Consider the following 27,273-nt stretch of genomic DNA (forward strand, 5'->3'; position numbering starts at 1 on the left):
TTAATCAAAGAAATTATGAATTATTCAGAAAGTAATACATTTTTATAAAGAATATTTACAAGCCAAGTGTTACATTTCACTTAGACAAATGCAATATTTTAAAAAAATAAAACAAACTAAAAAATGCAAACTAAACCAAAAACTTGAACGGTTTTCATCTCTAAATAAGTCAACTTTATCTGGCTTCTACTTTGGAGAAGTGTGCAGCTCAAGTCAGGATTGCTGTCTGGCTGAAATTGTTACATCTGAAATGAACATCAAATGAATAAGCATTAAATGGCTGATGTCCTTGTGGTGTTTGGCTCTTAAACGGATATCCAAATCCATTCTTATAGTTTTCATTTTTCCTTATTGTTGTGGGTGATTGTAACATGGGCGGCATGGTGGTGCAGTGGGTAGCGCTGCTGCCTCGCAGTTAGGAGACTCAGGTTTGCTTCCCGGGTCCTCCCTGCGTGGAGTTTGCATGTTCTCCCCGTGTCTGCGTGGGTTTCCTCCCACAGTGCGAAGACATGCAGGTTAGGTGCATTGGCGATTCTAAATTGTCAATTGTGTGTGTGTGTGCCCTGTGATGGGCTGGCGCCCTGGTTCAATGATGGATAGATGGATGATTGTAACATCTACATTTATGTTCCTACATGTAAGCATACATAAACTGTGTTAATTGTTCATGGTTTTCTTCTCTTTTTCTTGTCTATTGTTTCTTAATCTTATCCAAGATTTTGTGGATTAAACTGTGATTTGGTGTTTAATGTTTGAAATTATTTTGTATGTAATTTTAATATAATCTTTATTTAATGTCTTTAATTTCCTACAAATTACAATCTAAAAGCATGTTAATGGCAGAAAAGATTTCTATTATGCCACTGCACCAATAGCTGTTTTTTTCTGCTTTTACAAGGTGTTTTTATCTTTACTGCATCATGCAATGACATGAGGGGAGTAGTACAGGTAGGCGGGGATAAAGCTGCTTTCTACTTTATAACATCTGAAGCATAATTCTTCTTTCTTATTTTCTTGTCAGCTTTAGTTCCTGTCTAATATAACACTTCCTGAAAACATTCACCTAAATTCTAAGATCTCTTTTTTTAGTGGTAAGTTCTAATAGATTAACATTTACTAGTAACAAATTAGTAGTGCTGAAAGTAAGGCTTTGATTTGTAATCTGATAATAACAGTGCTAATTTCTATTTAGTAGACAATAAATAAAATTTAAGAATGGGATTATATTATTATTATTATTATTATTATTATTATTATTATTATTATTATTATTATTATTATATCATGGATACTTACTTTTTAATATAATAACCCTTGTACAGAATTTCATGGTAATGAGCCATTCTCTATTTTTTCACTACAAACTAGTCTAGTAAAGGTTCTTGGCATTTACTACTTTTTTTTCTAAATAGATCATGAACTATTGAAGCATTAGTTGCAATGCAGAAATCATCTTTGGATACAATGTTAGTCTATCACCAGGTAAACTTACAGACATACACACTCTCACTGGGCCATTGTCAAGTTGCAATTTTAACTAGAACGTTTTTAGGTTGCACAGGAAAACACAAAAGTACACAGAGAAAAATTCATATGAGCACTTGATGAATCTCAAACTCATATACAGTAGAAATACAAGCAAATTGTGTCGTAAAAGGATCACCTTGCTATGATACATTAAGCGACACATTCTATTGGTTTTCTTTGCCACTTGACTGTTTTAAATGGTTAGCTGACTATAAATGCAGTGACAGATATTCCTAACAAATGCACTCATAAAATGTTGCTTCTTTAATAACATTTTTACTGGGTTGTGTGGTTCTTCATAATTCCACTGCTTGACAGAAACATTTCATTATGTGATGGGTTCTTTTTATATCAAGTTAATTTTTCAAACTTTGAAAAGTTTCCTAAAATGTGAAGAAAATAGAAATCTTTACTGTATAGTAAGGCTACTTAGCAGGATACCAACAGATCAAGAAGACCTGAACTTAGCCTGTGTTATTAGGTGCAGCAAGAGTCATATTTAGAGTCAGAATCCCATTGATAAGTCTATTATTATCTTTTCATAGTTGTGTACATGCTACTTCCAAATAAATAATGGCTGTTTCTGGAACCTTCATGTGGCTGGTTCTTTTGAGAACCACATATGGGTTACCTGTGGCATGGATCTGAAGAACCATTTTGGTACCTTTGTTTTAAGAGTGTATTTACTTGTACCAGTTCTCTTGTAAATGTACAGACCTCAGTTTCATTTGGATTTCAAGACATTTCCAGCTGCCGAGAAGACAGTTTGCTGACACAAAATATTTTTAGGAACCCTGGACATTTTAAAGCTCACAAGTTACAATCTCCACTGTTGATAAGCCCTTTCATAAGGACATTGAGATTTGCTAGTTTATCATGCCCTGTGTCAGTTTTGGGTTCATTTAGCTTTATTGCTAAGGCACATGAACACAGGTGCATCTAGGTCTGTGTATTTCACACTTCAGAAACTTTCAACTTGTCAGAGTCTATCGGCTCTGACCCCACTTGCTAACAAAATCAGGCAAAAAAAAATTACAAATTAAGTTATCAATGTTAAACTCAACAGTCCTTATTTGAATGCGTTTGCTAGTACATTTTGCAGTATGAACTGAATATATTTTCTAAACAGGTAAACATCACCTTTTACTGTCTACTCAGTTTACATTATAATTTACCTAATTATTCAATGCTTTCAGGTAAAAATATGTACAGTACAATGAAGTACAGTATTGCACTACATCATGCGTAATATAGTAAAGTATACATTTTGCATTATTTTGATTATTAGCAGATTAAGAAAATACATTTCTGAATTGTGATATATCTAGAGCCTTTTGTTTTTATGTCATCTGCTACTACAGTATGCTACTGCATTTTTAGCCTTAGATTAATAAAGCAAAGTTATGCATTAACAATGTGTGGTTTTCATTGACAGTGATAGATAGATAGATAGATAGATAGATAGATAGATAGATAGATAGATAGATAGATAGAAAGTATTATCTATCTATGTTGACAAAGTTGGATCAATGAGTCCATGATTATTGATCCAACAGTTTCCTAACTTTAGACTTAGTGTAGTTGCAACACATAACATACATAAAGAATGCAAGCTTTCTCACCTACTGTACATACACTAATGTTCAAGCAAGTAAACCAGTCATGAGCAATATGTTAGTGGAACTGTTATGAAAATAACAATAGTTAGAATGTAGTAGCATGCAACTTTATTTGTCCCCAGGGGGAATTTGGCTTTATACAGAGGATCAATAAATAAATAAATAAATAAACAAATACACATACTATGGTCTGAATACACACCTGGATGAGTAAAAAGAAAGAAAATTTAAAAGAAAGGAAACTTCTGACTTGGCAGTCCTAGTTACACTTGGGTGTTATACAGGCATAAAGAAGCCACAGTAACATTACTGCTGTATGATTTGTTGACTGAAAGTCCTCAGTGTTTGTGTGTCAGAGAGATGATATGCAGTATTGATCATAATGGCACTCAGTTTTGTCTTCATTCTCGTCTTCAATATGACCTCCAGGAGACCCAGAGTGCATCCTATAACTGAACCTGCCTTTTTGATTAACTTGTTGATTTGGTGAGCCGCTCTTGATGTGATGTTACCACTTTAGAAAATCGCACGGGCCATTAAAGAGTTGTAGAAGACGGATGCCACTACCCACATTAAAGGAACGCACTCTTCTAAAAAAATAGCCTGCTCTGCCCTTTCTACTATATCTCATCTATGTTCTTAGACCAGTCATGTCCTTGTAGGAGTGGACCATCTCTACATCCACCCCCTGAGTAGAGAGCAAGTGTAGAGCCTCTTTTGTCTGGTGAAAGTCATTAACTAGTTCTTTGATTTTGCTGATATTCAATTGCAGACAATTCTTTCTGCACCAAGAAATGAAGTTCCCCACCGGACTCCTCCCCATTGTCTCATCCCCCTTATTAATACACCCCATAAGTGAAAAATTATCTGAGAATTTCTGCAAGTGACATGACCTGCTGTTATATTTATAGTCTGATGTATAAAGAGTGAAGACAAAAGGAGACTGTTCCTGGTGGTGCTCCAGTGCTGCTCACAGTCCTTGAGTCTCACAAACTGCACTCAGTCTGAATGAGAATCCATTATCAGAACACCACAGGCTCATCTACCTGCATATTTCTGAGTTTACCCCTTGACAGGGATGGCTGGATGATATTGAAGGCACTGGAGAAATCAAGAAACATTAATCCTCACAGTGTTGTCAGCTTTGTCCAATTGAGAATAAGTTTTGTAGAGCAGACAGATCATTGCATTATCTACTCCAATCTTTGTCTGATAGGCACACTGCAGTGGGTCCATTTGGTCTGTCACAGAGGACTCATATAGCCCAGGACCAGCCTCTCAAAGGTCTTCATGATGTGAGCCGTGAGTGTCACTGGTCTGTAGTCATTAGGTTTAGGGGCACCTGCCTTCTTTGGAACAGGACCAATGCCGGGTGTTTTCTACAGCAGCTGCACTTCTCACAATCTTAGATTTAATTCACACCTGAGTGTTTTTCTAGCCTCTTAGACCAGAACACTCCTTGAAAAATTTGTTTTCCATCATTTTCAATTACACTATTCATAACCAAGCATTTTAGCAACAAGCAGTTTAGAAAACTCCTCAATGCAGCAATTTTTGAATGTTCTCAGCTAAATATTAGTTTAATTTAAGTCAATGGTAATGCTCATAAAATAGAAAACAAAGAATGCTTTTCAAGCGTCCTCAGCCCCATCCTCTACACCCTGTTCACCCACAACTGTGTCGCCTCCCACAAAGATAACATTATCCTAAAGTTCGCAGATGACACCGCAGTGATAGGACCCATCACTGGTGGGGATGAGGCAGCCTACAGAAGGGAGGTGGACAGTCTGGCGTCATGGTGTGAGGACAACAACCTCACCCTCAACACAGACAAGACGAATGAGATGATAGTGGACATGAGAAAGGAGAGGAGACATCACCGGAACACTGTTCATCCGAAAGTTTGAAGTGGAGAGGGTGAGCAGCATTAAATACCTGGGCGTCTACATCAGTGAGGACCTCACTTGGACACTTAACATCACATGGCTGGTCAAGAGGGCTCAACAGCGGCTCTACTTTCTGAGGAGGCTGAGAAAGTTTGGTATGTCGACTATGATCCCTGGAAACTTTTACAGCTGCATTCTTGAGAGCATCTTGACCAGCTGCATCACAGTGTGGTACGGCAACAAAACTGCTATGGACCGCAAACACCTGCAGAGAGTGGTAAGACTGCTCAGAAGATCACCAGGACCCCACTGCCCTCTCTGCAGATCATCTACAACTGCAGAGTCCGCAGGAGAACTGCCTCAATCCTCAGGGACCCAACTCACCCCCAACATGAACTGTTCACACTTCTACCCTCAGGCAGGAGGTATAGAAGAATGAAATGCAGGACTTCCAGGCTAAAGAACTCTTTCTTTCCCAAGGCCATTAGACTCCTAAATAAATAACTGACTGGAGTATATAACCATGGTCCACCTCATTCTATCTACCTTACACAACTGTATTTGACTTGTCCATCACACACCTACCTGCACAATTACACTTTATACTTCTATTCAGTTTTTATACTTTATGGTGCCTCTGTTACTTATTATCTATCTGCTACTTATTATTTATGTTTATCTTTATACGTTGGTTTTAGCATTTGGTGTGGACAGCAAAGAAAGAATTTCATTTTTTCCAGGGAAATGTGTTTCCTTACTGTGCACATGACAATAAACTCTGAACTTTAAATTTACAGGACGTTGATGTGTCTTCTTGAATGAGCCAAGAGTGAAGCAGTTCATTGAAACTAAAAAAAAAACAAATGCTGGTATCGTATTGCACAGCTATTGATGTCAGGTGCACACATACCTTGCAATCAAGTGACAAAAATTTTATGTAATTTGTAAGGAATACATTTAGTTTTAATAAGGTTAAAGTACAGTACAGATATTTTAACATATAGGAAGAGTGTTAGTGCAGAGCTGGTGGTCTTTTCTTACAGTGAAAACAGATCTTTTTTTTTTTCACATATCATTACGTTTGTTCTTATCAACACCTGTGTGTAATGCTGGAATTTTTATGGATGGTGCCTGCTTTATAGAAAGTCTAGAATTTCCCTTACAACTCTCTTTGCTGTAGCATAAGTTGAACTCGGTGTGTGCGATCACTATGCTGATGATACTTGCTCTTCAGTACTATGAGCACCTGGATTAAAAGCACTAAAATCATACATGACATTCTAGAGACACAACACTTCACTGCCTACAAAATGGAAATGATGTTAATCATATTTTCTGCAAAGTGCTTCTTTGAAAATGCTGGAAAAATATTTCAAAAACACCTGAAAAGCTTCTGAAGAAATGCCCAAAAAAGCATGAAAATTGCTTGGAAAACATGTCCAAAAAGCTATTAAAAAGCTTGAAAAATGCTAAAAAAATGTCTGGACATTTACAACACTGAAATATAAATGGGGGCGGCACGTTGGCGCAGTGGTAGCGCTGCTGCCTCGCAGTTAGGAGACCCGGGTTCGCTTCCGGGTCCTCCCTGCGTGGAGTTTGCATGTTCTCCCCGTGTCTGCGTGGGTTTCCTCTGGGCGCTCCGGTTTCCTCCCACAATCCAAAGACATAGGTGGATTGGCGATTCTAAATTGGCCCGTGGGTGTGGGTGTGTTTGTGTGTGTCCTGCGGTGGGCTGGCACCCTGCCCAGGATTGGTTCCTGCCTTGTGCCCTGTGTTGGCTGGGATTGGCTCCAGCTGACCCCCGTGACCCTGTATTTGGATTCAGCGGGTTAGAAAATGGATGGAAATATGAATGGGCCCTTAGGGACAGACTGAGTAGATGACAGAGAACACCACAAAATTGGTTAGCACAATCCTTAAGAACTCAAGGTTTGAGTGTTTCTGGTCCTGCAGCGTTTCCTGTGTGCAGCTTCCTCAGTTGTCTCCTTACTTGGTTATGGGTGGTTCATACTGATGGTCAGAGGTGGGCTTGTCACATGGTAGGAGTTGTTGATATAGTAGTGATGGTTTGAGGATGCTGGTCATTTTGAAAAAGAAGGCAGTGGGAGGGAAAATCTATTAAAAATTCAGGGTGTTCATACTCAAAATAAATAATATATAGATTATTTGCATGAACCAAACATTTTGGAATAGAGTAAAGGAATTTAATCCATCCATATATATGGGGACCAAACACAGATATTTCAATATAATACATACAATAGAAATACCCATAAAACTTTATGAAAGGCTTTTTCTGCCTCCAAAAATAGCAGAACCTGTACAGACTATTTAAACATTTGACGCTAGATGTCTATATTTGATAAAAAATAGTTTGATGTTGAGTCGTTACGGAAGGGAGGAATTTCTCTATTCCTTTAATTAGAACTTAACATTGCTAGTCAGAAAAGAGATTGAATGGTAGGAGCACACTTTAGCAGATCTGTGTATTTACTTGCAAGGGCAGTGATTGATGTATCATCCAATGTTTTTTGGTAGAGCATTATGTTTTCAGCTTCTATAAACTTTTCTAATTAAAAAAATCATATGTTTTGTGATGAGTTTATAGCATCTTCATTTCAGAAAGCCTCACATGTTTTCCCATCTCCTCTGCATAACCTTTATAAATTAAAAAATGACGTGCGCTTCACCTTCTTCACACTGCAATATATTAAATGATAGTATTTCTTAAATATGCTAGTTATTTCTTTATGCTCATAAATTTCTACTCCAATTGTATTGATAATCTCTGTAGCTTCATTTTCAGATATTTTTGTGCCAAAGTCTTACTGGCCATATCTTCACATTTGCAGTTATAATGGGGCGAATTATAAAAAAAAGCAGGTGCATTTCTCTTATATTCAAAAATGTAATTATCTTTTTTTTTTTTTTTTTTTGTAAAGCACATCACTTAATGATCTTACATTTTTTGATCAACTTCAGAAATATCAGCTGAAATGCACATTTAGTCTTTATTTATTTATTTTTATGAAATTTATAAAATTAAATGTCCCCATAGAAATACTTTTAGTATTTCCAAAGATGTTTTTTGAAACATTTTGTCTCTAAGAAAATATAATTTTGTGCTGGAATGAATTTTGCATTTTTCTTGCCTGCTATCATTAATGGACTAATTTAATGTGAATGTTTTACAAATCAGAAAATTCCCCATCAAAGGCACCTTACAGATTCTAAATCAGCAACCAGAGCATATAGCCTTTATATTTAAGACCAACAGACAGACACATTGAATCCAACTAAGATTAGTCAGGTGTATTCATTTTTCTCTTACTTCCAGCCCTTGATTTCATTCTAGCTTTTAAGCTTGTATTTAACAAAGTATATATTTTAGGTGAAATCATCTGTAATTTTTCGAAATGTGTGAGCAACACAACAGTGAAGCACAAATAATCGCAGTTAAATCGAAGAATGAGGAAGAAGAGTAAGATTTCCTATTTTTATTTTTATATTTATTTTTACATTAAAAAAAGTTTTGTATCCATTTGTATTATCTGAACCCCCTTGGGAGTTTTCCAATTATATTGTTATAATACATTGAACACATTGAATACTACATTTGGCTTTTTAACACATCAACAGACAAAGACTTTTTAACATAAAAGTGAAAACAGATCTCTATGAAGTGTCTAAATTAATTACAAATATTTAATATAAAATAACAAATTACATAAATATTTATACCCTTTAACACACCTAAATCCTCACTTGTGGAGCCCATTGATTTCGGAGGAACCATAATTAGTTAAATGGAGATCATCTGTCTGGGTTTTCATTAGATTAAAGTAAAAATGCTAGTGATGAGTCAGTATGGTAGCTTAATCTAAATAATTAAGACAAAAAGAACACTCCAAGCAAGTCAGGGGATGGTGAAAAGAAAATAGCAAAGTCACTTAATATCCATTGGGTTCCAGTTAAATCAGTCAATAAGAATGGAAGACTGAGCAGATAACAACTGTTGTGATGGTTCATACACACATGACATCTCAGCTAAAGTTTGTCAGAAGCCTATGGGAGTTTCTTAAGTCAGCTGGAAAAAAGATTTTGTGTTCTGATGAGAGCAAAATCAAGCAATCATACTAAATGCCATGTTACACTGCACATTATAAAAAACACACTACCTCCACCATAAAGCATGGTGGTGACAGCATCAGCCTGTGAGGATGCTTGTCTACAGCAAGCCGTGGAAGGCTTGTGAAGGTAAAAAAAAATGCAATCCTCATGCAAATTGACAGAGCTGGGGCAGTTTTGTCAGGAAGCATGGGGAGTAATGATATAGTAGAAATCTGCAAAGCTGATGGAGACCTGAGCACATGGACTCAAGGATGTAATGGCTGGCAAAACATTCATTTACAAAATGCTGACTTGGAAGAATGAACTCTTTTGCAGTCATTTATTTTGTGTTGGAAATTTGTAATTCATTTAGACCATGTTTTAGGGATTTGTTTTCACTTTGACATTAAAGAGTCTTTTTCTGTTGATCATTGTCAAAAATACAAATAAAATATGCCATGGTTCAAAGTTGTATAATAATAAAATGTGAAAAATCTGATGAGGGAATACTTTTTTACAGGCATCATTTATGAAATTGTATAAAATTTGTCTGTTAAATTTTAAATATGAGTGTCATTTTTAATTGTCTTTGTGCTTGTCAGCCAAATAAATAAATGTAAATGTCATTTTGATAGAAGAAAGCAAGCAATATTTCATATTATGCACAATGTTCAGTCTATAAGTGAATTTACCATTTTTGTGTAACTATTAATATTATTGTTATAAATGTGTCTCAGTGATCAGACTTACTGTCTCACAGATCCAGAATCTTATGTGTGAATCATATAAGTTGATATGTGCAGTATGGATGTTCTCCCTGTGTGTGTCATGTTCTTCAATTGGATTTTGGCCTATGAAATTGAATGAGGACTCTAATTATTTAATCACATTTGCTACTCCATGTGGTACATAAAGATGGCTGAGGATGCCCATGGGATTGGTCCCACTTTAGAAGTCTCCCAGATATGCCTTACACAGGTTCTTGAAAGAATAGCAGATGACATTCTGATCACAGATGAGAGAGACATCATTGATAAACCAATGAAAGACCATTATACAAAATGTAGGAAATTTCTAGATAGAGGAAAAAAAAATAGGCTCAATGGTAACACATTAAAATGGAGACATGGCGAAATAGCGGCTGCTTCTCTGCATTGATAGGAGCCAGTAGTAGTGGTTCAGGCATCTGATTATGATGCCTCCTATGAAGGATTAAGGGTTGACCCTGAAAAAATCAGAGCAAAAATGCAGCTGCCCAGTCCAACTAATGTAACAATTGTCTCAAGACTTTTAAGAATGCTTCTTATCCAAATTTTCTGGGCATCTATCAGATCAGTGTGAAGTGCTGAGACAGCTAACACATGAGGGTAATGGGTAGGAATGGGAAGGTGTACAGAAGGAATTATTTCACCCAATTAAGCAGGTAATAAACAGAGCACTAGTTCTAAAATATTATAATCCACTGAAGACTTACATTTATAGTATGATGCTTTCTGAAACAATCTTGGGTGCTAAGTGCTAGCACCACCAAAAAAGGATTACACACAAATCAAAGAGGAGCTACTGGACATTCTCTTTGGCATGGAAAAATTCCACCAATATACTGATTGACAAGGTGTGGAGGTTAACTCAGATCATAAGACATCGTAAAATATGCTGAAAAAAAAAACAGCTTTCTTAAGTGCCCCAAAAAGACTCTAAGCCTGATGTTTCTAATGGGTCTAATGGGTGCTTACCTCACTACAGAATTATGATATAACTATCAAATAAATACCTGGAAAAATGATATTTTAGCAGACATACTGTATGAGGTAGAGGATATTTACCTTTATTTTATATTACCAGGATCAGTGATTGGAGGTGTGAACCTAAATAATTTAATATACACAGATGATGAGGATTTGATTGCTGAATCAGAGGAAGAGATGTAGAAATAATTTGTAGTGAAAGCTACAAAAGAGTCCTGAAGATCAATTGCAAGAAGGTATAATTTAAGGCTCTACTCAAGAAGAAAGAAGCTCCTATTTGTGACATCAAAATTGCTATTAAGAAGGTCAGACAACAGTTTTAACTGCATGGGAAGAGTGACACCATGTGATTGGAAGTGTGATCACTGCATCAAAAAGAGATCCAGTATGAATTCAGTCACCTTCATTAAAATGAGGAAGGTCCTTTGAAATATTAAGAATAGCACGAAGACTAAGATCAGAATTCTAGAGTGGTGTCTTACCTAAGGCGTATTGAGAAGGTCACCTGGATGAGCTACCCCACTAATGAGGAAGTTCTATGAAGATCTGATTGCTACTGACAATCAGAAAGAGAAAGATGGACTTGTTGGTCACATAATGAGGAAAGAAGGTAATGGAAAAATTGGTAGTTACAATAAAAGTCAAAGAAAGAAGAAATGATGGAAGACAAGCTGTCATGAAGAGTTCTTCTGATTGGATTAGAATGGCCAGTTTAGAGTTTATTTGTGCTTCATGGAACAAAAAGTTATGGTCACTAACATACTGTTTGCATATTATATCTAGATAGATAGATTTGCCTTCACCAAGAGTAGTAATAAATTACTCAATACAAGCATTTTTTTGCAGGTAATCATGGTTACCTGAGCTGATAATAGATTCACACTGAAAGAATTGAAGACTAAACCATAAAAATGAGAAAGAAATATGAGGCAGAAAATCCTTGCATTCTTTTAAATTGAATACCGCAACATAGAAAAGTAGCACATGCTCAAAAGTTAAAGTTAATGACTGATTTAGAAGACAGACAGTTAAACTAGTGGTAACTAGTTTATTTCTTTATCACAATCAGAAGGAGAGACAGTTCATGCTATAGAATGAATCAGTATTGGGGTGATGCATTACCTATATGCTTCCATCAGCTTCTCTACTGCAATTTAATGAAAATAGCGTATTTAGTCCATCTATGTTATCACATATTTTCTTTCCCGGAATTCAAGCTGTATTTTATCCATAATTTAAATCTTGAAATGAATCAGTATAAGAATCAAATTAGTATAAAACCAAACTCCCATACATCTGTTGAAATACTCCAGAACACAGCATGCAACCACTGAGCTCTGCTGTCCCGAATTTTGATTCAATTCTTACTGTTAAGATGGGTTATCAAGCTTGAGGCATTTTGCATCAGGCCGAGAACAGAAATGTGCTGTCTTATGATAAACCCAATGTAATATTCTCTTATGTCTCTTAACAGGATGGAGGTGGCTCAGGCTGTGAGATGTTATGTAGATGACACATTCAATTATATTACACTTATAGAAAGATATATAAACAACTTTCCTGAATGGTCTAATTTAAAAGAAATGGAACTATATGAGATTCAAGATATTTTGGATGGTGTGCGAAGTCTGAACAGAACACTGACAGACGCAATGCAGGCAAAGTCAGTGAAGACCTTTATGAAGTACAAACTGACCCCCAGGCTAAAGTCTTCCACAGAGAAGGAGTTAAGAAAGAAGCTTAAGAAAGTTTTAGGCAGTATCTTCGAGAGCATGCCAGTGGTCAGAGAGATACCCGAAGCCATTGAAAAGCTGTCAGTCACTCTCCCTGCGGTGTTTTGTAACACAAACAAGTTACTGAAGTATCCAGAAGGAATGAATGAAAAGAAAGTCCAGTTGTTTATTGCAATGGCTAAAGAGGTGGCCCCTTATCTGGTAAACTTTCTTCGAGATGTCAAGGACCTTTTTAAAGATGACCTTGAAAACGTGGAGAACCTCGCTTACCAACATGCCCTCTATGTGCAGGCACACCGTGAGCTACATCGTAGAATCGCCTCAAGATGTGCTAAATTAAATGATCATCATTTTTTTTTTTTTTTATGTATCTGCTTTCTGTGTATCTGTATGTATGTAGTCTTCAAGGCAATGCATTCTCAAAAGCACTTTGCAGTAAGCCATAGTGTTAAAGACTTGCAACTTTATAGTGTAGGTTCTAAGTCAAAGGATAGCTTTCCTTGGGGTTTTCTGGTGATCCCATTATTTATGTTGATTCTTTATCAACTGTTTCTGAAAAAGTAATTTCTAATTTCAAAATGTTGTAAAAGAGTACAATTCTATACAATCATGACCTAATAAACATGTTTATAAAAAAAAAATTAGATGCTATACACATAACATACCCATTTTATATTTTATCAATAGAATATGATATTCATCGTAAAAAAAAAGTTATTGGACCAATACAGAAATGCTAAATATTTACTTTACACTGCATATATACTTATCAATATGTTAAGACAAATATTATTAAAATGCATGTCTAAATTAACAAGTGGATGTACATGAAAACTGCATTTGAAGTCTGTTACGGTGTGAATCTGCTCCCTTGTACACTCTGTAGCCTTTTCTACCATGTTTTCTCTTAGGTAGCATGTGACCTGTTCTGAACTGTCTGTTAGCTACTCTTTCTGTACTAAACTGAACTGTGTGTGAGTAAGAGAATGAGATATGGAGAGTTAAAACTGAGGTTCTGACTATTGTTTTCTAAAAAAAAAATATTTTGGGTTTAGTTTTTTAGATAGTAAGTATACGTTTCTTTCTGTAGTGTTTAGAATGTTATTTAATATGATAGAATAGAGGTGTGGGTTCAAATCTGTTTCTATGCTTGGTTGAATAGTTTATTTAGTGTAGTGAGTGAATATGCACAAGATTTTTTATTTAAGATATTAATTTGGCACTGTGATTTTTCATTTCTGTGAGCATGCATTGTTTTCATTTAAATGATGAGTTGTTTAGCTATTTAGTTTATGATTTATTGTTTTCTTTTCTTTTCTTTTTTTGGCACCACCTTCATCCTACTTTTCTTCTCTCTTCATTTGTGAATGTTTTTCTAGTACATAAAATAAAGAATTCTATTAGGCATAATTTGGTGTGGTTTTCTGGTTCTCTGTCCTTGTATCTATGTGCAAATTAAAAAATGTACACCTAATACCTAATAGGGCAAAAACAGTATTAAGCTAAACTATGCTTACCCCATAAATTGTGAAGATTAGTTTAAGATGGAAATGTTTTTGATGCATACAGTTTCTGCATCCCTGGAAGTTCCACCGTAACATTACATATTGAATTTTATTATTATTATTATTATTATTATTATTATTAATTATTATTATTATTATTATTATTATAGACATATGAGTAAGGTGAATTGGCATTGCAAAACTGGCCCTAGCTTCTGTGTGCACTCTGTGATGGACTGGCAGCCTGCCCAGGCACTGTTCATGCCTTGTTCCCAATGTTTGCTGGGATAAGCTCCTGCTTCCCCCTTATCCTGCTCAGGATAATCAGTTGTGGAAAATGGATGGATGGATAATAATAATGTCTGTGGTGATACAGAGCCATTTACTTTGGTGTCCTGCAAAGCTATAGATAGGAATCCTTGGTTATGGTTCTGGAAGGCCGCAGTGGCTGCAAATATTCTTTCCAACCAGTTCCATCCATCCATCCATCCATTATTCAACCCGCTATATCCTAGCTACAGGGTCACGGGGGTCTGCTGGAGCCAATCCCAACTAGTTCCGTGTTTACAAATAAGTTTTAGCAGATGATGAAACTTGGTATTTAATCATAGATCTTTTTAGTGGTTTCATTCTTCCAAGACAAATCTTTATTTGCAGGGACATAGCCTAAGCCTTATCCATTTACACATAAAAACAAAAATATTCATAATAAATAAAAGAAAACATTAATACAAATAAATGGCACAAAATTAGATAATACAAATAAGGAACACAACTTTGAACCCCAGCCAGGGGAGAAATGCTTGCTGAAACAAGACATTAATAATGTTTAGAGCATACTGACTCTTATGAGTGAATTTGGGAATTTCTATTTGTTTAATAGATTATTTTGCCCAAGATAGTTCATTAATGGCATGCATTGCAATTAAAGTGTAGACAGATTAAATAGTTGCTCAAGCTCAGACAGTGAATTTGGAATGATTACTAAACCTTGAACCTTGAAACTTTAAAGCCTACAACCTACTCACAAAAATGTTGCGCAGACCCATTTCCACACTCACTTCGAGATGTATAAAAACTAAACTGGGCGTAAAGCCACACACATGTTCACAGCAGCCTCAAACCATGTGTACGCACATTTCTGCTCGGTTTTGCAAAACGGCAGCACCTAGTGTCAAAGCAGTGTTACTGTTTTTGTGGTCTCCTTTCATATACAGATTCACATCCATGATGCAGGCTTCATCAAATACATACAAATTAATTGCATATCATTTAAAAATTTAAGGCACTTGATTGTAATCATTCTGTAACAATATAATAGTTCGCAGAATGGCCAAAGTATTTTAAATACCAAAGCTTTATCAGTTACTTTTAGTGCACCACTGAGAGTATTTTAACTTGTTCAATGTATTTGTGTGTGGTATCACAGCTGCACAGCAGCTGATCGGAAAGCTCTATAGCGGGTTCTGTCAAGAGCGCAGAGGATTATTGGGATACAGCTTCCAGCCATGGAGGACATTTATAGCACACAATGCCTCAGGAAATTCACGAGCATCTGCATGGATCCCATGTACCCATACCACAGCCTATTTGCACTTTTCCCATCTAGATAGATAGATAGATAGATAGATAGATAGATAGATAGATAGATAGATAGATAGATAGATACTTTATTAATCCCAAGGGGAAATTCACATAATCATCTGGCAAACATTTCAGAACCATTTATTCAAGGACTTCAAGGCTCAAAAACAATTTTACACAAGAGCTATAAATGCACTCATTCAGTCCATCAACTGCAATATTGCAAAACTGAGCCACTTTATGAACCATTTGCTTTATCTGCACTATATGTACATGTATATTGTACTTATGCTTTCATATTGTATAGTTTACATTGTTTTTATTGTATTGTTATTATTATTATTATTATTTTATATAAAAATTACTTTATGGAGGAGTTGCATATTGAATCTAATACCATACAATGACAAATGAATTCAGTTCAATTCAATAGAAGAGAGCGCGTATTTACCAGTGATGATGACTGGCTTCTAAGTCAATTTAGATTTCCAAGAGCTGTATGCTGCTAGAATACTAGATGTATACGTGATATTGTTTTTATGATGATGAACTCTTAATAATTAAACATGAGGGGGCACAGTCAATCCATACTGCAACATGCTGACAGGGGTATGCAGGCAGTGATCACTACACAGAATACGTTGCATTCATGATATTGCATCTCTCTAAACATTTTAAAATACTAAGATGTACGCTTGATATAATTTTCATGATGAAAATGCATTAAAGCATGTATTAAACATGTGGAGGCACGAAGGCACAGTGGTAGTGAATACTAAGACGTTTATTGTGTGGCGATTGGTTACGTGGAGAAAGAAAATGGAAGGACAGGAATTAGGGGTTGGTACATTTAAGAGAGACAATACTGGTAAAATAAAGAATAAAGAAATCTTAAGCAGAAGAACATCCATTTAATTCCGAGTACACCTTGCCACAATATTTCTAAATAGTGATTGCAAAAGTAGCTGTTGTGTAATGTGATGAGGCTCCAAGAGGCTAGTTGTATGAATGACTATCCCATTTTTTTTTTATTGAAATAATGTGTAAATGTTGGGTTCATGAGCTGGTGGTCAAGGACACAAACACAGAATTCAATTGATGTTCTTCTGAGTAGTGAATGAAATGTATTCTGTGTGGCAGTCATTGCTTGTGCACTCCTATCGGTGTAAGAGAAATCATGTTTAAGAAGCAAATACAAATTAACAACTGGGTCCGGGAACACTTAGAATATGAAGCAGTTCACAAGTTACTTTAGTTACAATGGGGTTTGAGAAACTCCAGCAAGTTAATCGTCGTTTTAAAGATAAAATTTACAATGTTCTACTTTAATGACAAAATAAAATACAAGATTAAAGTGGAAATTTCGATATTAAATCTACCAAATAGTATGTTTTCCTTGCTTATACTTCACTAAACATGACCTACATTTCTTATTCACTTAAATTCTTCTTTTTTCCACATGATTTTGCAATTATCTGTTATCAAAACACTGAACGGAAGTGGCTATTTATATTGATTTACATATTTAAATATGCAAATTCTTTGAGGAGTTGGGGTGAGGCTGTAGGCTCATGCATTTGTGTTAAAATTCACATTCATTGGGATTTATAAAGGAGAAGTGTGTGTTACTTTCCTTACATACAGTTTTATACATCTGATTTTTTTTTCTGTTGTATGGTCCATATGCCATGTTTTAGTGTGAATTCTATTCACAACATTATACATGAGGCCATAGGTCTTCTAAGAAAGCTGTGGTTAATCATGCTTGTTGCTAATTTGGTTCTAAATTGAAGCATCTAACTGAATTATACACTTCCCCATAATTCACCTTGACAGAAGAAAGAAACAGTACTGACAACACCTTTTTACACATATATTTGTTTTGTTCAAGTTCAAGTTCAAGGTTAAGCACTTTATTGTCATTGTGTAATACAACGAAATGACTTTTTGTGACAGCTCCAAGGTGCTATTTAAAGAAAAGTCAAATAATTCCAAATACAGTATGTTGTATACAGTGTTAAGTGATCAAGTAACCAGAGTAAATTATTGTTGCTCAAAGTACAGCAGCATAAATTGTTATTGCACCTGTTAATGAATAGTACATTGCATATTATATATTGTATTACATTATTACACATTACCAATTTAGCTTATTGCACTTGTTCAATTAAAAATAATCTCAGACTGAGGAGATTCAGAGTTCAGAAAGTTTATGGCAGATGGGAAAAAGCTCTTTTTTAGTCACTTTGTGCATCCACGGATTGACCTAAAGCATCTGCCTGACGGGAGGAGCTCAAACAAAGAATAAGTTTTGTACCTGAGAATGTTTTTGGCCCTTCTCACTCAGTGAGTCTTATACGAGAGTTCGAGTGATGGCAGTTCAGATCCAATAATGGCCTCTGCTGTTTTTACAACCCACTGCAGGGCTTCTTTGGCAGACTTGGTGCAGCTGTTGTACCTGCAGGCCATCATGCAGTTAGTTAAGATGCTCTCTATAGTGCATCTATAGAAATTAACCAGCAGTTTCTGGGGGAGGTCAGCTCTCCTTAGCTTCCTGAGAAAATAGAGACGTTGTTGTGCTTTGCCTATTACATCCAAGTTGCTGTCCTCTAAGATGGTGACTCCTAGAAACTTAAAGATGGAAACTCTCTCCACAGCATCTGCATTGATTGTTATCGGACTGTGATTGGTCTTTTTAGTGGTCCTAAAGTCCAGAATAACTTCTTTGGTCTTTTTGGTATTTAAGACCAGGTTGTTGGTGTTGCACCATACTGTCAGATTCTGAACCTCTTCCTTATATGAAGCTTCATTGTTCTCTGTTACAAGCCCAATGACAGTCATTTCATCCGCACATTTAACAATAATGTTTGATTGGTGGATGGGTTGACAGTCATGGGTGAAGAGTGCATAGAGAAGGGGACTTAGTGCACATCCTTTTGGCACACCAGTGCTCAGGGTAAGGGTGGAGGATGTGTGTTTGCCCATCCTGACATACTGGGAGCGGTCAGTGAGAAAATCCAGTAACCAGTTGCATATGGACAGAGCAAGTCCTAGTGCATAGAGTTTTTGGATCAGCTGGTTAGGTATGATGGTGTTAAATGCAGAGCTGTAGTCAAAGAAGACCATCCTAACATAGGTGTTGGGCTTTTCCAGGTGCGAAATAATAAAATCATTTGCACCACAACATTTGGTATACATATATATTATTTTTCCACTGGTATGGTGTCCTTGGTGTTGCAATTTATGGAGAATGATAGTTGGAAGGGATCAAATAATTGTGCAAAACAATGACTTACAAGATTTGAATAAGCCTGTGAATATCAAGTTAAATTGAAAAAGAAAGTTAGTGGCTACAGCAGGGGCCACTGCTCTAAATAATAAAGTTAAATTGAAACTTTTTCTCCAGGTGCTTTTGGTTACCATTATAGGTGATAGTCTAGACCAGGGGTTTTCAAACTTGATCCTGGTGGCCCACTGTGGCATCAGGTTTTTGTTCCAACCAGATTCATAATCAGTGATAACACCTGATAACATTGATCTTAGTTAATTAGCTGTTTTTTTCTCTTCTCTTATTTTACATTCAGTGAAGTAAAGCAGCATGATTTTTACGTTTATAAGACATTTAGAAATATTTCTGTTTTTGCTATAGATTTAAATGCTTAACTCACTTTGGTTGATTTTGTTATATTTTGCCCTTTGTCTGTGCAGACTGATGTATTCATTGTATCTTAATAAAGACAATTAAAAACTAGCAGAGCAGACACCCAGGAAAACAACACAGAATCATGAAAGATCACTACTTTAGGGTCAGACCCACTAGTTAGTACATAATGGATTAATTAAAAAAATAAAAAAATGGAAAAGTAGAATGAAAATCAAGATGAAATTATTGTCAAAAAAGAAAAAAAAAAAAACCTTTTCCCATATAACTTTTTTTTAATTAAAAAAAATGACTACACTTAGCTTTTTAATTTCTATATTGTTCCCAAAACACAGAAACTGAGAAATAATAGTTTACTTAAATAGCACAGGAGTCCAATTAAATACAGAAGCTGGTTGAAACAAAAATCTGTAGCCACAGTGGGCCCCCAGGATCAAGTTTGAGAACCCCTGGTCTAGCACAGTAATTCAAAGTCTCTTCTTTTTGGTGAGAACCAATATTGCTTTATAGACTCTAAAATTGCCTTACTTTTAAAAGAGGGAGTTCCACTTGCTGATATCTTGTTAAAGTGGTGTATGTTATTATTTAACTACCAATATAAGTAGATATAGAATAGTAAAGGTGGGTTGATTAATGTAGGTCTTGTGTTTTTCAGATTTGTTATGGAAAGTTTGCAACTTTTCACTTACCAAATAAATTTACTTGACTTTACCATTTTTTAAGAAAGAAAACAATCCTTCACTTTCACAAAAATCATGGTCAGACAGGAAAAGATTTTTTTTTATTAACAAAATACATTTGGAAACAAACATCATGAACTTCAGTATACATTGAAATGTTGTGCTGATATTTTTTACATTAGAAGGAAAGGCAAAGTAAGTGACTTTCTCAGTTTCACACAATGAGCTACAAGTAGAGAATGAACTGGCAGTCCAAGGATTTTAAGGCCAGTGCCTTACCCCTTACACCACATTTCTTGCACTGACAGGACCTTACCAAGTAGTATATGATACTCCTGGAATAGAACTACAGCCCAGAAATCCATACATTAGATTAAATGGGCACAGGAAATTAATGGGTAAATGTCCATTCAGTTTATCAAAATTGTTTTATTATCCTCTTCTTTGGTCATGAGGCTAACAATCTAAAGTTTTATTGACATAAGTGGTGTGATAGAAAAGAGGACACCTTTCACTCTATAAACATTTTTTGTTTTTCTTTTCTTTTTTGCTACTAATAACAGTTTTCCCAATATTTCAAAAAGATGTTTTTAAAAGGTTCAGGTTTATATTTTTTTCAGTTCAGTATAGAAAATAATATGTCTTAGTATTGGCTTATATTTCCTTAAAAAGTCATTATATTATATCATATATTAGTTTGCTTCATTGTTATCACTCTTTAATTTAATATTGTTCTTTATCAGTATGCTGCTGGAGTATGTGAATTTCCCCTTGTGATTAATAAAGTATCTATCTATCTATCTATCTATCTATCTATCTATCTATCTATCTATCTATCTATCTATCTATCTAGATGGGAAAAGTGCAAATAGGCTGTTAACTCCTTATCTATTCAGTGGTGTTTTTCTTCCTCCTTCCAGGCATACAAAAATAAATTTATAAGAGTCAAAAGGAAAAAGCAATGAATGAAGCAAGTATACATGCTATTCCCCTGGATTATCAACTCCTGGAAAAGATCAGGTAAACTTCAATCTGTAGGTTTTTTTTACAAGTGGAACATAATACATTTAAACAGTGCCCCTTTTGTACTTGTATCTTCAAAGAATGCATTCAGAACTATTGTTTATTTTGGGATTAAAAACTGTGTGGAAATATGTCTACATGTATCTTTACACAAGAATGAGAATTAATGTCTTTTATTATTTAGTAAATAAATGATTTTCTTAATAAAGAAATTATTGCACAAGAATTCATCTATCCATCCATTATCCAGCCCGCTATATCCTAACACAGGGTCACGCTGGTCTGCTGCAGCCAATCTCAGCCAACACAGGGCACAAGGCAGGAAACAAATCCACGGGCAGGGCGAACACAAGAATTATGGGGAAAAATTATGTTGTATTTTTAAAACAACAACTATCTAGGAAAAAAACACATGGCGGGGAATTGTGTAAAATATACTTGAATTTTAAGATACTGAAAATAAGCCTCAGTTCACAGAGTAGTATTGCAAAGCTCAAGTCCTTTTCCAACTAATTTCATTTAATAAGCTCTTCTCTGCCATAGTGTAAATAAAATACTGTATTGAGACATAATCCTTTTGAGATGCTTGATTAACAATTTTTATATGTCAGTGGGTTTAAATTCAAATATCATATAGAACATGTTTTAAATCTCCTTGGGAACAGAGAGAAACACTGATGCCATAATCAGCCCATTCTTAAAATATAAAACAAGGTTTATTGAGTCCAGTAGACAGATAACAGTCTAAAGGGCTTTATAGGCAATGCACTGTATAAGGCACTATACAGTATACGCATAGAGATTTTAATAGTCATATAACACATTCATCTTTCCTTTCCTGCTCACTTTGAGCTCACTCCGAATAGATGCAAATATTATACCCTCCATAGAGTTGAGTTTATCCTCTAGGTGCAGCAAAATGTGAGCTTCTCTCTTCCAGCATATATACAGTAGATCCATCCAGTCATCCATCCATTTTCCAAACCCGCATTATCCTGAGCTTGATAGCAGGGAAGATGGAACCTTTCCCAGCAAGAATAAGGCACAGGGCAGAACAAGCCTGGGACAGGGCGCCAGTCCATCGCAGGATGAGCACATGCACAGCCATCCACTCACACATCAGGGGATAGTTTAGCTTCACCAACTCATTTAACTTGCATCTGTGGACTGTAAAAGAAACTGGAGCTGCTTGTTCATTATTGGTAAGCAACACCACCCCAGGATAAGAGGGGGCTCTGTCAATAATGGCACTGTCTCTCTTTGTGCCCCCACAGCACAGAAAAGATTCCTAATTTGGGCAACTGACTCCACTCCTTCCAATCAGAGAACTATATATATGAGGCACTCCCAGAAGGTTGTGTCTCATTGTGGACTAACATTCTGTGGAAATAATGCTCTACTCCAGACCTGAAAGGCTCAAAGAAAGAATAGCAATCCTTGATTTTGTTTTATATGCACCATTGTGCACTGATTTTGCTGCAGTATCATCTTTTGATTAAACAGAGTGTCTCCACTGGTACCTTAATATTTATTTGAATACAGTGTCATGCCTAATTTGCTTAAAAGCATAATTTAACTGCAATAAATTATCCCTCCTGTCTTGTTTAATTATTCTAGCCAAGGCTTAGGCACTGAGTTCACGTATTCTTGGGCATTCCAAACCCAAGCCTGGTACCATAATTTGCCATTTTACAGACCAGTTACAAAGTTTATTATCTTAGTTAAGGCCCCACTTTAACATTAATAAAACATTTCACATAGATGAGCTATAATATAGAAAACCATGACAGTAGTTAAATGAAAAGTGATCCCTCACATACTGCAAGTTTTAAACAAGTTTTAAAAAATTACATAGAAGGTTTAAATTTATAAAGAAGTAATACTGTAGGCCCTGTTAAAATATTAAATACAAAATAATTTTTAACAAAATGGAGAATAATTCTCTAAGTTTACAATTAAGCAAAAGGCTGATAACTTGCTAGATTAATACATTACATTAAACTTAATTTCTACAAAAATCCACCAATCATTTAATAAAAGTTAAAAATCATTAGAGGAACATTGAGGTGCCATGAAAATGCAAGAGTTAAAAATCACTTACATGTTTAATCTTTCTCATTTTCTCCTGCTGAACTGCATTGTTGGAATTAGCTTTACAAAATCCGATATATTGTGAAGCCATTTACACAACTATGAGGAATATATAATTAGACAAAGGTACAGTACAGGCAAATCATTCTCTGCGAAGACACAGGTAACCAGTGTCGTGGATGCCAAGGGGTCCTTGCCCAGCCGGGACGCCTCTGTTAAGGAGGTACCGGGGGAGCCAGTGTGGACAGAACACTACCTCCCCCAAAACTATAGATGGCAGCCCCCCTGGGTGGCTGCCGTGCCTCAGACTCCCGCAGAGCTTCATGGGAGATGGAGTTCGATAAAGCCCTGTGCCACCAGGGGGTGCTGCAGCTGTTCCTGAGCCCATGTGGGTGGTTCTCCCGCCACACCCAGAAGTGCTGATGAAAATAGGGCAATGAGCACCTGAAACACTTCTGGGTCCCTTATATAAGGGACCGATGGACAGCACTCGGCAAGCCAGAGTTGGGTGGAAGGTGGACGAAGCTTACTGAGGAGGAGTGGAGGAATAAAGGGAGAATAAAATTATTTATTATGATTGTGCCATTGTGCATCTGGGACCGAGTTGTGCCTGTGGGAAACGGGGAAGGCGTTTATTTGTTTTTATAAGTGTGCCTTTAGTGTCTGTCTGTGTTGGGTTGGGTGGCTGGCACACCCCCTAGAATTGTCACACCAGCCAGTAATGAAGGGAGTAACAGGGAAGGGTAAGTTTTAAGTAGGAGTTGGACAAAAAGCAGGAAGGAGATAAGGTGTGTGGTTGAGTCAATGTATGGACTGGATTCCAATGAAGTGTTGGGTTGCCAGTTGGGTTGCCCCACTTAATTCAAGGGCAAAGAAAAACAAAACAACCACATGACGACTAAGAAAACAGAGCAACAAATGGACGTTATAGCCTTCCTGGCTCTAACTGAATAGCTTGGTTTGGCTTGGTAGGAGCTTCATCTTCCTGTTGGCTCCTTCTGGGAACATTCAAGTTTGATGGGACTTGGACCAGAAGGGCCATGGTCAGTTACCCTCACTGGGCACCTTCTCAGCACTGTAGAGGTATAAGAGGACAATATTGTTTGCAACATCACCCTGTCTTGTCCCAGAGTGTTATTACATACCTGTGAATACCTGAAAGGTAATCCTCTGATGCGCATGCATAACAGGAGCATGAAAGAGAAAGACAGTGATGGGGCAGAAAGAGGAGCAGTGACAATTACGTGAGAGACAGGTTGACACATCCAATGGACCATGAGTGGGCACCTTTAAATTATACATTCACTGAATAAATGCAAAAGAGCATTTGTGGAGCCACTGAAAAATATGACTGCCATATGGCTCTTTTGGTGGGCCTGCAATCAAAATGGTGTGACTGTTGCAGCTGAACAATTCATTGAAAGTTGCAGGTGCACATCATAAAATGGCATCTCAGCTTACTGGATAAACATTCAGCATGATAACACTTTGCAAAATTCTAAAACTTCATAATTCTCATAAAGAAAAAGTATGTAATGTAAAATATTTACTTTCCATTTACATCCTTATATGTACAGATTATCTTAACAGCTGTCCTTATTTTCATCTAAATTGGTTCATTATGATTTTGGGTGGGTACTTGAGTGAGTGTGCCATGGGTTGGATGTTCTGAACTGAATTCATCTGGTACTGTACAGCAAATGACTTTCTGGGCAATGCAAGAAAGCAGCAGATGATGTTCTGTGTTTTGATGACTTGAATTTTAGTAATTCTTCTGCTTTTTTTATCTCATTGTAGAGAAGATGCCAAAATCAGGAGCAATCTGATATTTGCAGATATTTCTGATGACTTCATGATGCAATTTGAGGTAACACGTGAGGAACTACAAACATGTTTACAAGAAATTGAGAAAATAGCACAAGAAATGGACACAGTGAAGAAGAATGCCGCCATTGTCAGTGTGGCAGGGAGCACCGCAGGTGTGATTAGCGGTGTGTTGTGCATCACTGGTCTGGCATTGGCTCCAGTTACTTTTGGTGTATCTACTATCCTCACCGCTGTCGGAACTGGGGTGGGAGTAGCAGCTGGAGTTGGTGGAGTAGCGACAGGGATTACTGAGTCAGTCCTTAATCGAAAAGATAAGGAAAAGATCAAGAAACTCTTTGAAATTTATGCCAAAGCAGTGAATGAAATACGAGATGTTTTAGGAATTGAGCGTTTAGCAATTGATGCAGAGGCAAGTTCAGGTGAAGCTGCTTCTGGTATAAATGCAGCTCATGTTGCTGCAAAAGTAGCTTCAGGAGTACCACTGATTGTTGATGACATAGCCAGAATAGCAGATGCAGCAAGTGATGGTGCCGCAGCTATAGGCAGAGCTGTGGATGGCGCTGCAGATGCAGCAGCTATTGCATCACGGTCTGCTGCAATAGCCGGTGGAGTTTTCAGTGGCCTTTTTATTGGTGTAGATATTATCAATATCTGTTCAAATGGCTATGATCTTGCTAAAGGTCAAAAAAATGTTTTTGCAAAAGCAATAAGGAAAATAGCGGGCGAACTGGAGAGTGAGCTGGATTCTTATAGAAACCTTTATGAGGTATTTGCAAATGGCAGGGAGTCCGTTTCTCTGTATAAACAGACCTTGGATAAAGAGCAAATCACGCTTTCACCCTTGTTTTCTTCTTCAGATATTTCTATTGGAATTCTATTACTTGTTTTCTGTTTAATCTTTTACATTTTATTTTGGTGATTTAGTGATGTGCCTATGAAACTAGGTTGAAATCTGTACTGTACTCCAAAGTCATCAGAGCAGGAGCAGGTCAAACAAAGAATGTAATCAGAGTTATCACTTAAAATTCAGTTGGAGTTTTTCTTGTTGTCCTTATTTTTCATTACTTAGTTATGGTGTTCCCATTTCCACAGATGCTACATTTATTCATTCATTATGTAAATGTATTTGTTTTTCTAAACCTTATTTTTCAGGTCAGGATCATGGGGTTGTGGTGGCAGGTACAAATCAAGAAGTAAGGTTGGATAGAAAGCCAGTCTGTTACAGAGCATGCTTACTTACACAGGGTCAATTCTGAATCATAATTAAACTGCACCTGCAGGTTTTTGGAGTGTATGAGCTACATAAGAAGTTGGTATAATATTTTGACTCCATGCAGTCTCATCCAGAAATCAAACTTAGATATCAGAAATTGTAAGGCAACAAACAAAGGTAACAATAATGCCATTCTGTAGTTTTCTTTCATCCCCCTGTTATGGGGTGAAGAGTACTGTCAAACCAAAAAAAACAGAAGCCAAAACTCAAACCTTTCCTTTACGGACTGCTTGAATCTTTGAAGTATTTATTGTAATTACTTTAAAATTCATATACAACACTTTGCATAATGATATCACAGGTCATAATCTATGTGATTATCAACAAGGAATAATCAATATTGAGGCATTCATGGAAAAAATTAAAAAAATGGCAGTGCTCATGGAAAATAGACAAATAAAATGGTAATGTGATGATGTATCAAAAATGATTTTATTTTTTTGCCAAAAAATCAAATTAAACAAAAATGATCTCACTGAACTCTACCACTGGTTCTAATAAAGTACTTGCCCATTAATGAATAATCTTCACAATACTACATCTGATTACATTTCAGTATGCCAGAATTGCTTACATTATTTCATGAGTTAGATAAACTCAGAGAGATATCTGATATCAGGGAAGCTAACATCAACCCAATCCAGAAATGGGCCCATAAACAGCATAAAAAAGTAATGGCAAATATGTTGTAATTCTGTTATGGCAGGAAGGAAAAAACCATGCACTTCAGTTCACAATTTACAAACTCTGGCTCTGCCAGGCTTCTATTATTGCCAGTCTTCACAATACCCTTCCAGAGATTGTTGTTGCTTCTGTACAGTGCCACACAATTAGATTCTAACAATCTTGACACCCTGTACTGGAAAAAGCAGGTAAAAAACATTGATAAATTCATGGATGACTGTTTAAATGGCTGAGATATGTATTTTGAAACTTCTTGTTCAGTTCTAACTATAATTCTCATTAACCTGCAATACTGTATGTAGTAGAGAGAACATGGCACCTG

General features: G+C 36.3%; 1 protein-coding gene across 4 annotated transcripts; it reads left to right on the plus strand.

The window, feature by feature from the left end:
- The first annotated feature begins 1,006 nt into the window (after positions 1-1,006).
- On the plus strand, positions 1,007-26,460 carry LOC120536812 (apolipoprotein L2-like). 4 transcript variants are annotated; one of them, XM_039765308.1, is made up of 4 exons: positions 1,007-1,091; positions 8,424-8,513; positions 20,974-21,073; positions 24,965-26,460. In XM_039765308.1, the coding sequence occupies exons 3-4, from the start codon at positions 21,015-21,017 to the stop codon at positions 25,911-25,913; spliced, it is 1,008 nt and encodes a 335-aa protein (XP_039621242.1). In that variant the 5' UTR covers positions 1,007-1,091; positions 8,424-8,513; positions 20,974-21,014; the 3' UTR covers positions 25,914-26,460. The 4 variants fall into 4 exon arrangements, with proteins under 4 accessions (XP_039621242.1, XP_039621244.1, XP_039621243.1 ...); XM_039765310.1 differs by lacking the exons at positions 20,974-21,073; positions 24,965-26,460 and adding an exon at positions 12,365-13,945; XM_039765309.1 differs by lacking the exon at positions 8,424-8,513 and having other exon boundaries at positions 1,023-1,091.
- The last annotated feature ends 813 nt before the right edge of the window (positions 26,461-27,273 follow it).

The sequence above is a fragment of the Polypterus senegalus genome, chromosome 10, assembly GCF_016835505.1.
Source record: "Polypterus senegalus isolate Bchr_013 chromosome 10, ASM1683550v1, whole genome shotgun sequence".
In the NCBI taxonomy this organism is placed as follows: Eukaryota; Metazoa; Chordata; class Cladistia; order Polypteriformes; family Polypteridae; genus Polypterus; species Polypterus senegalus.

What these genes read in the sequence shown, in the direction of transcription:
- LOC120536812 (XM_039765308.1), top strand. Translation starts at nt 21,015, where the DNA reads ATGAATGAAGCAAGTATACATGCTATTCCCCTGGATTATCAACTCCTG. An exon ending in CAACTCCTGGAAAAGATCAG is followed by an intron (nt 21,074 to 24,964) that starts GTAAACTTCAAT and finishes ATCTCATTGTAG; the next exon opens with AGAAGATGCCAAAATCAGGA.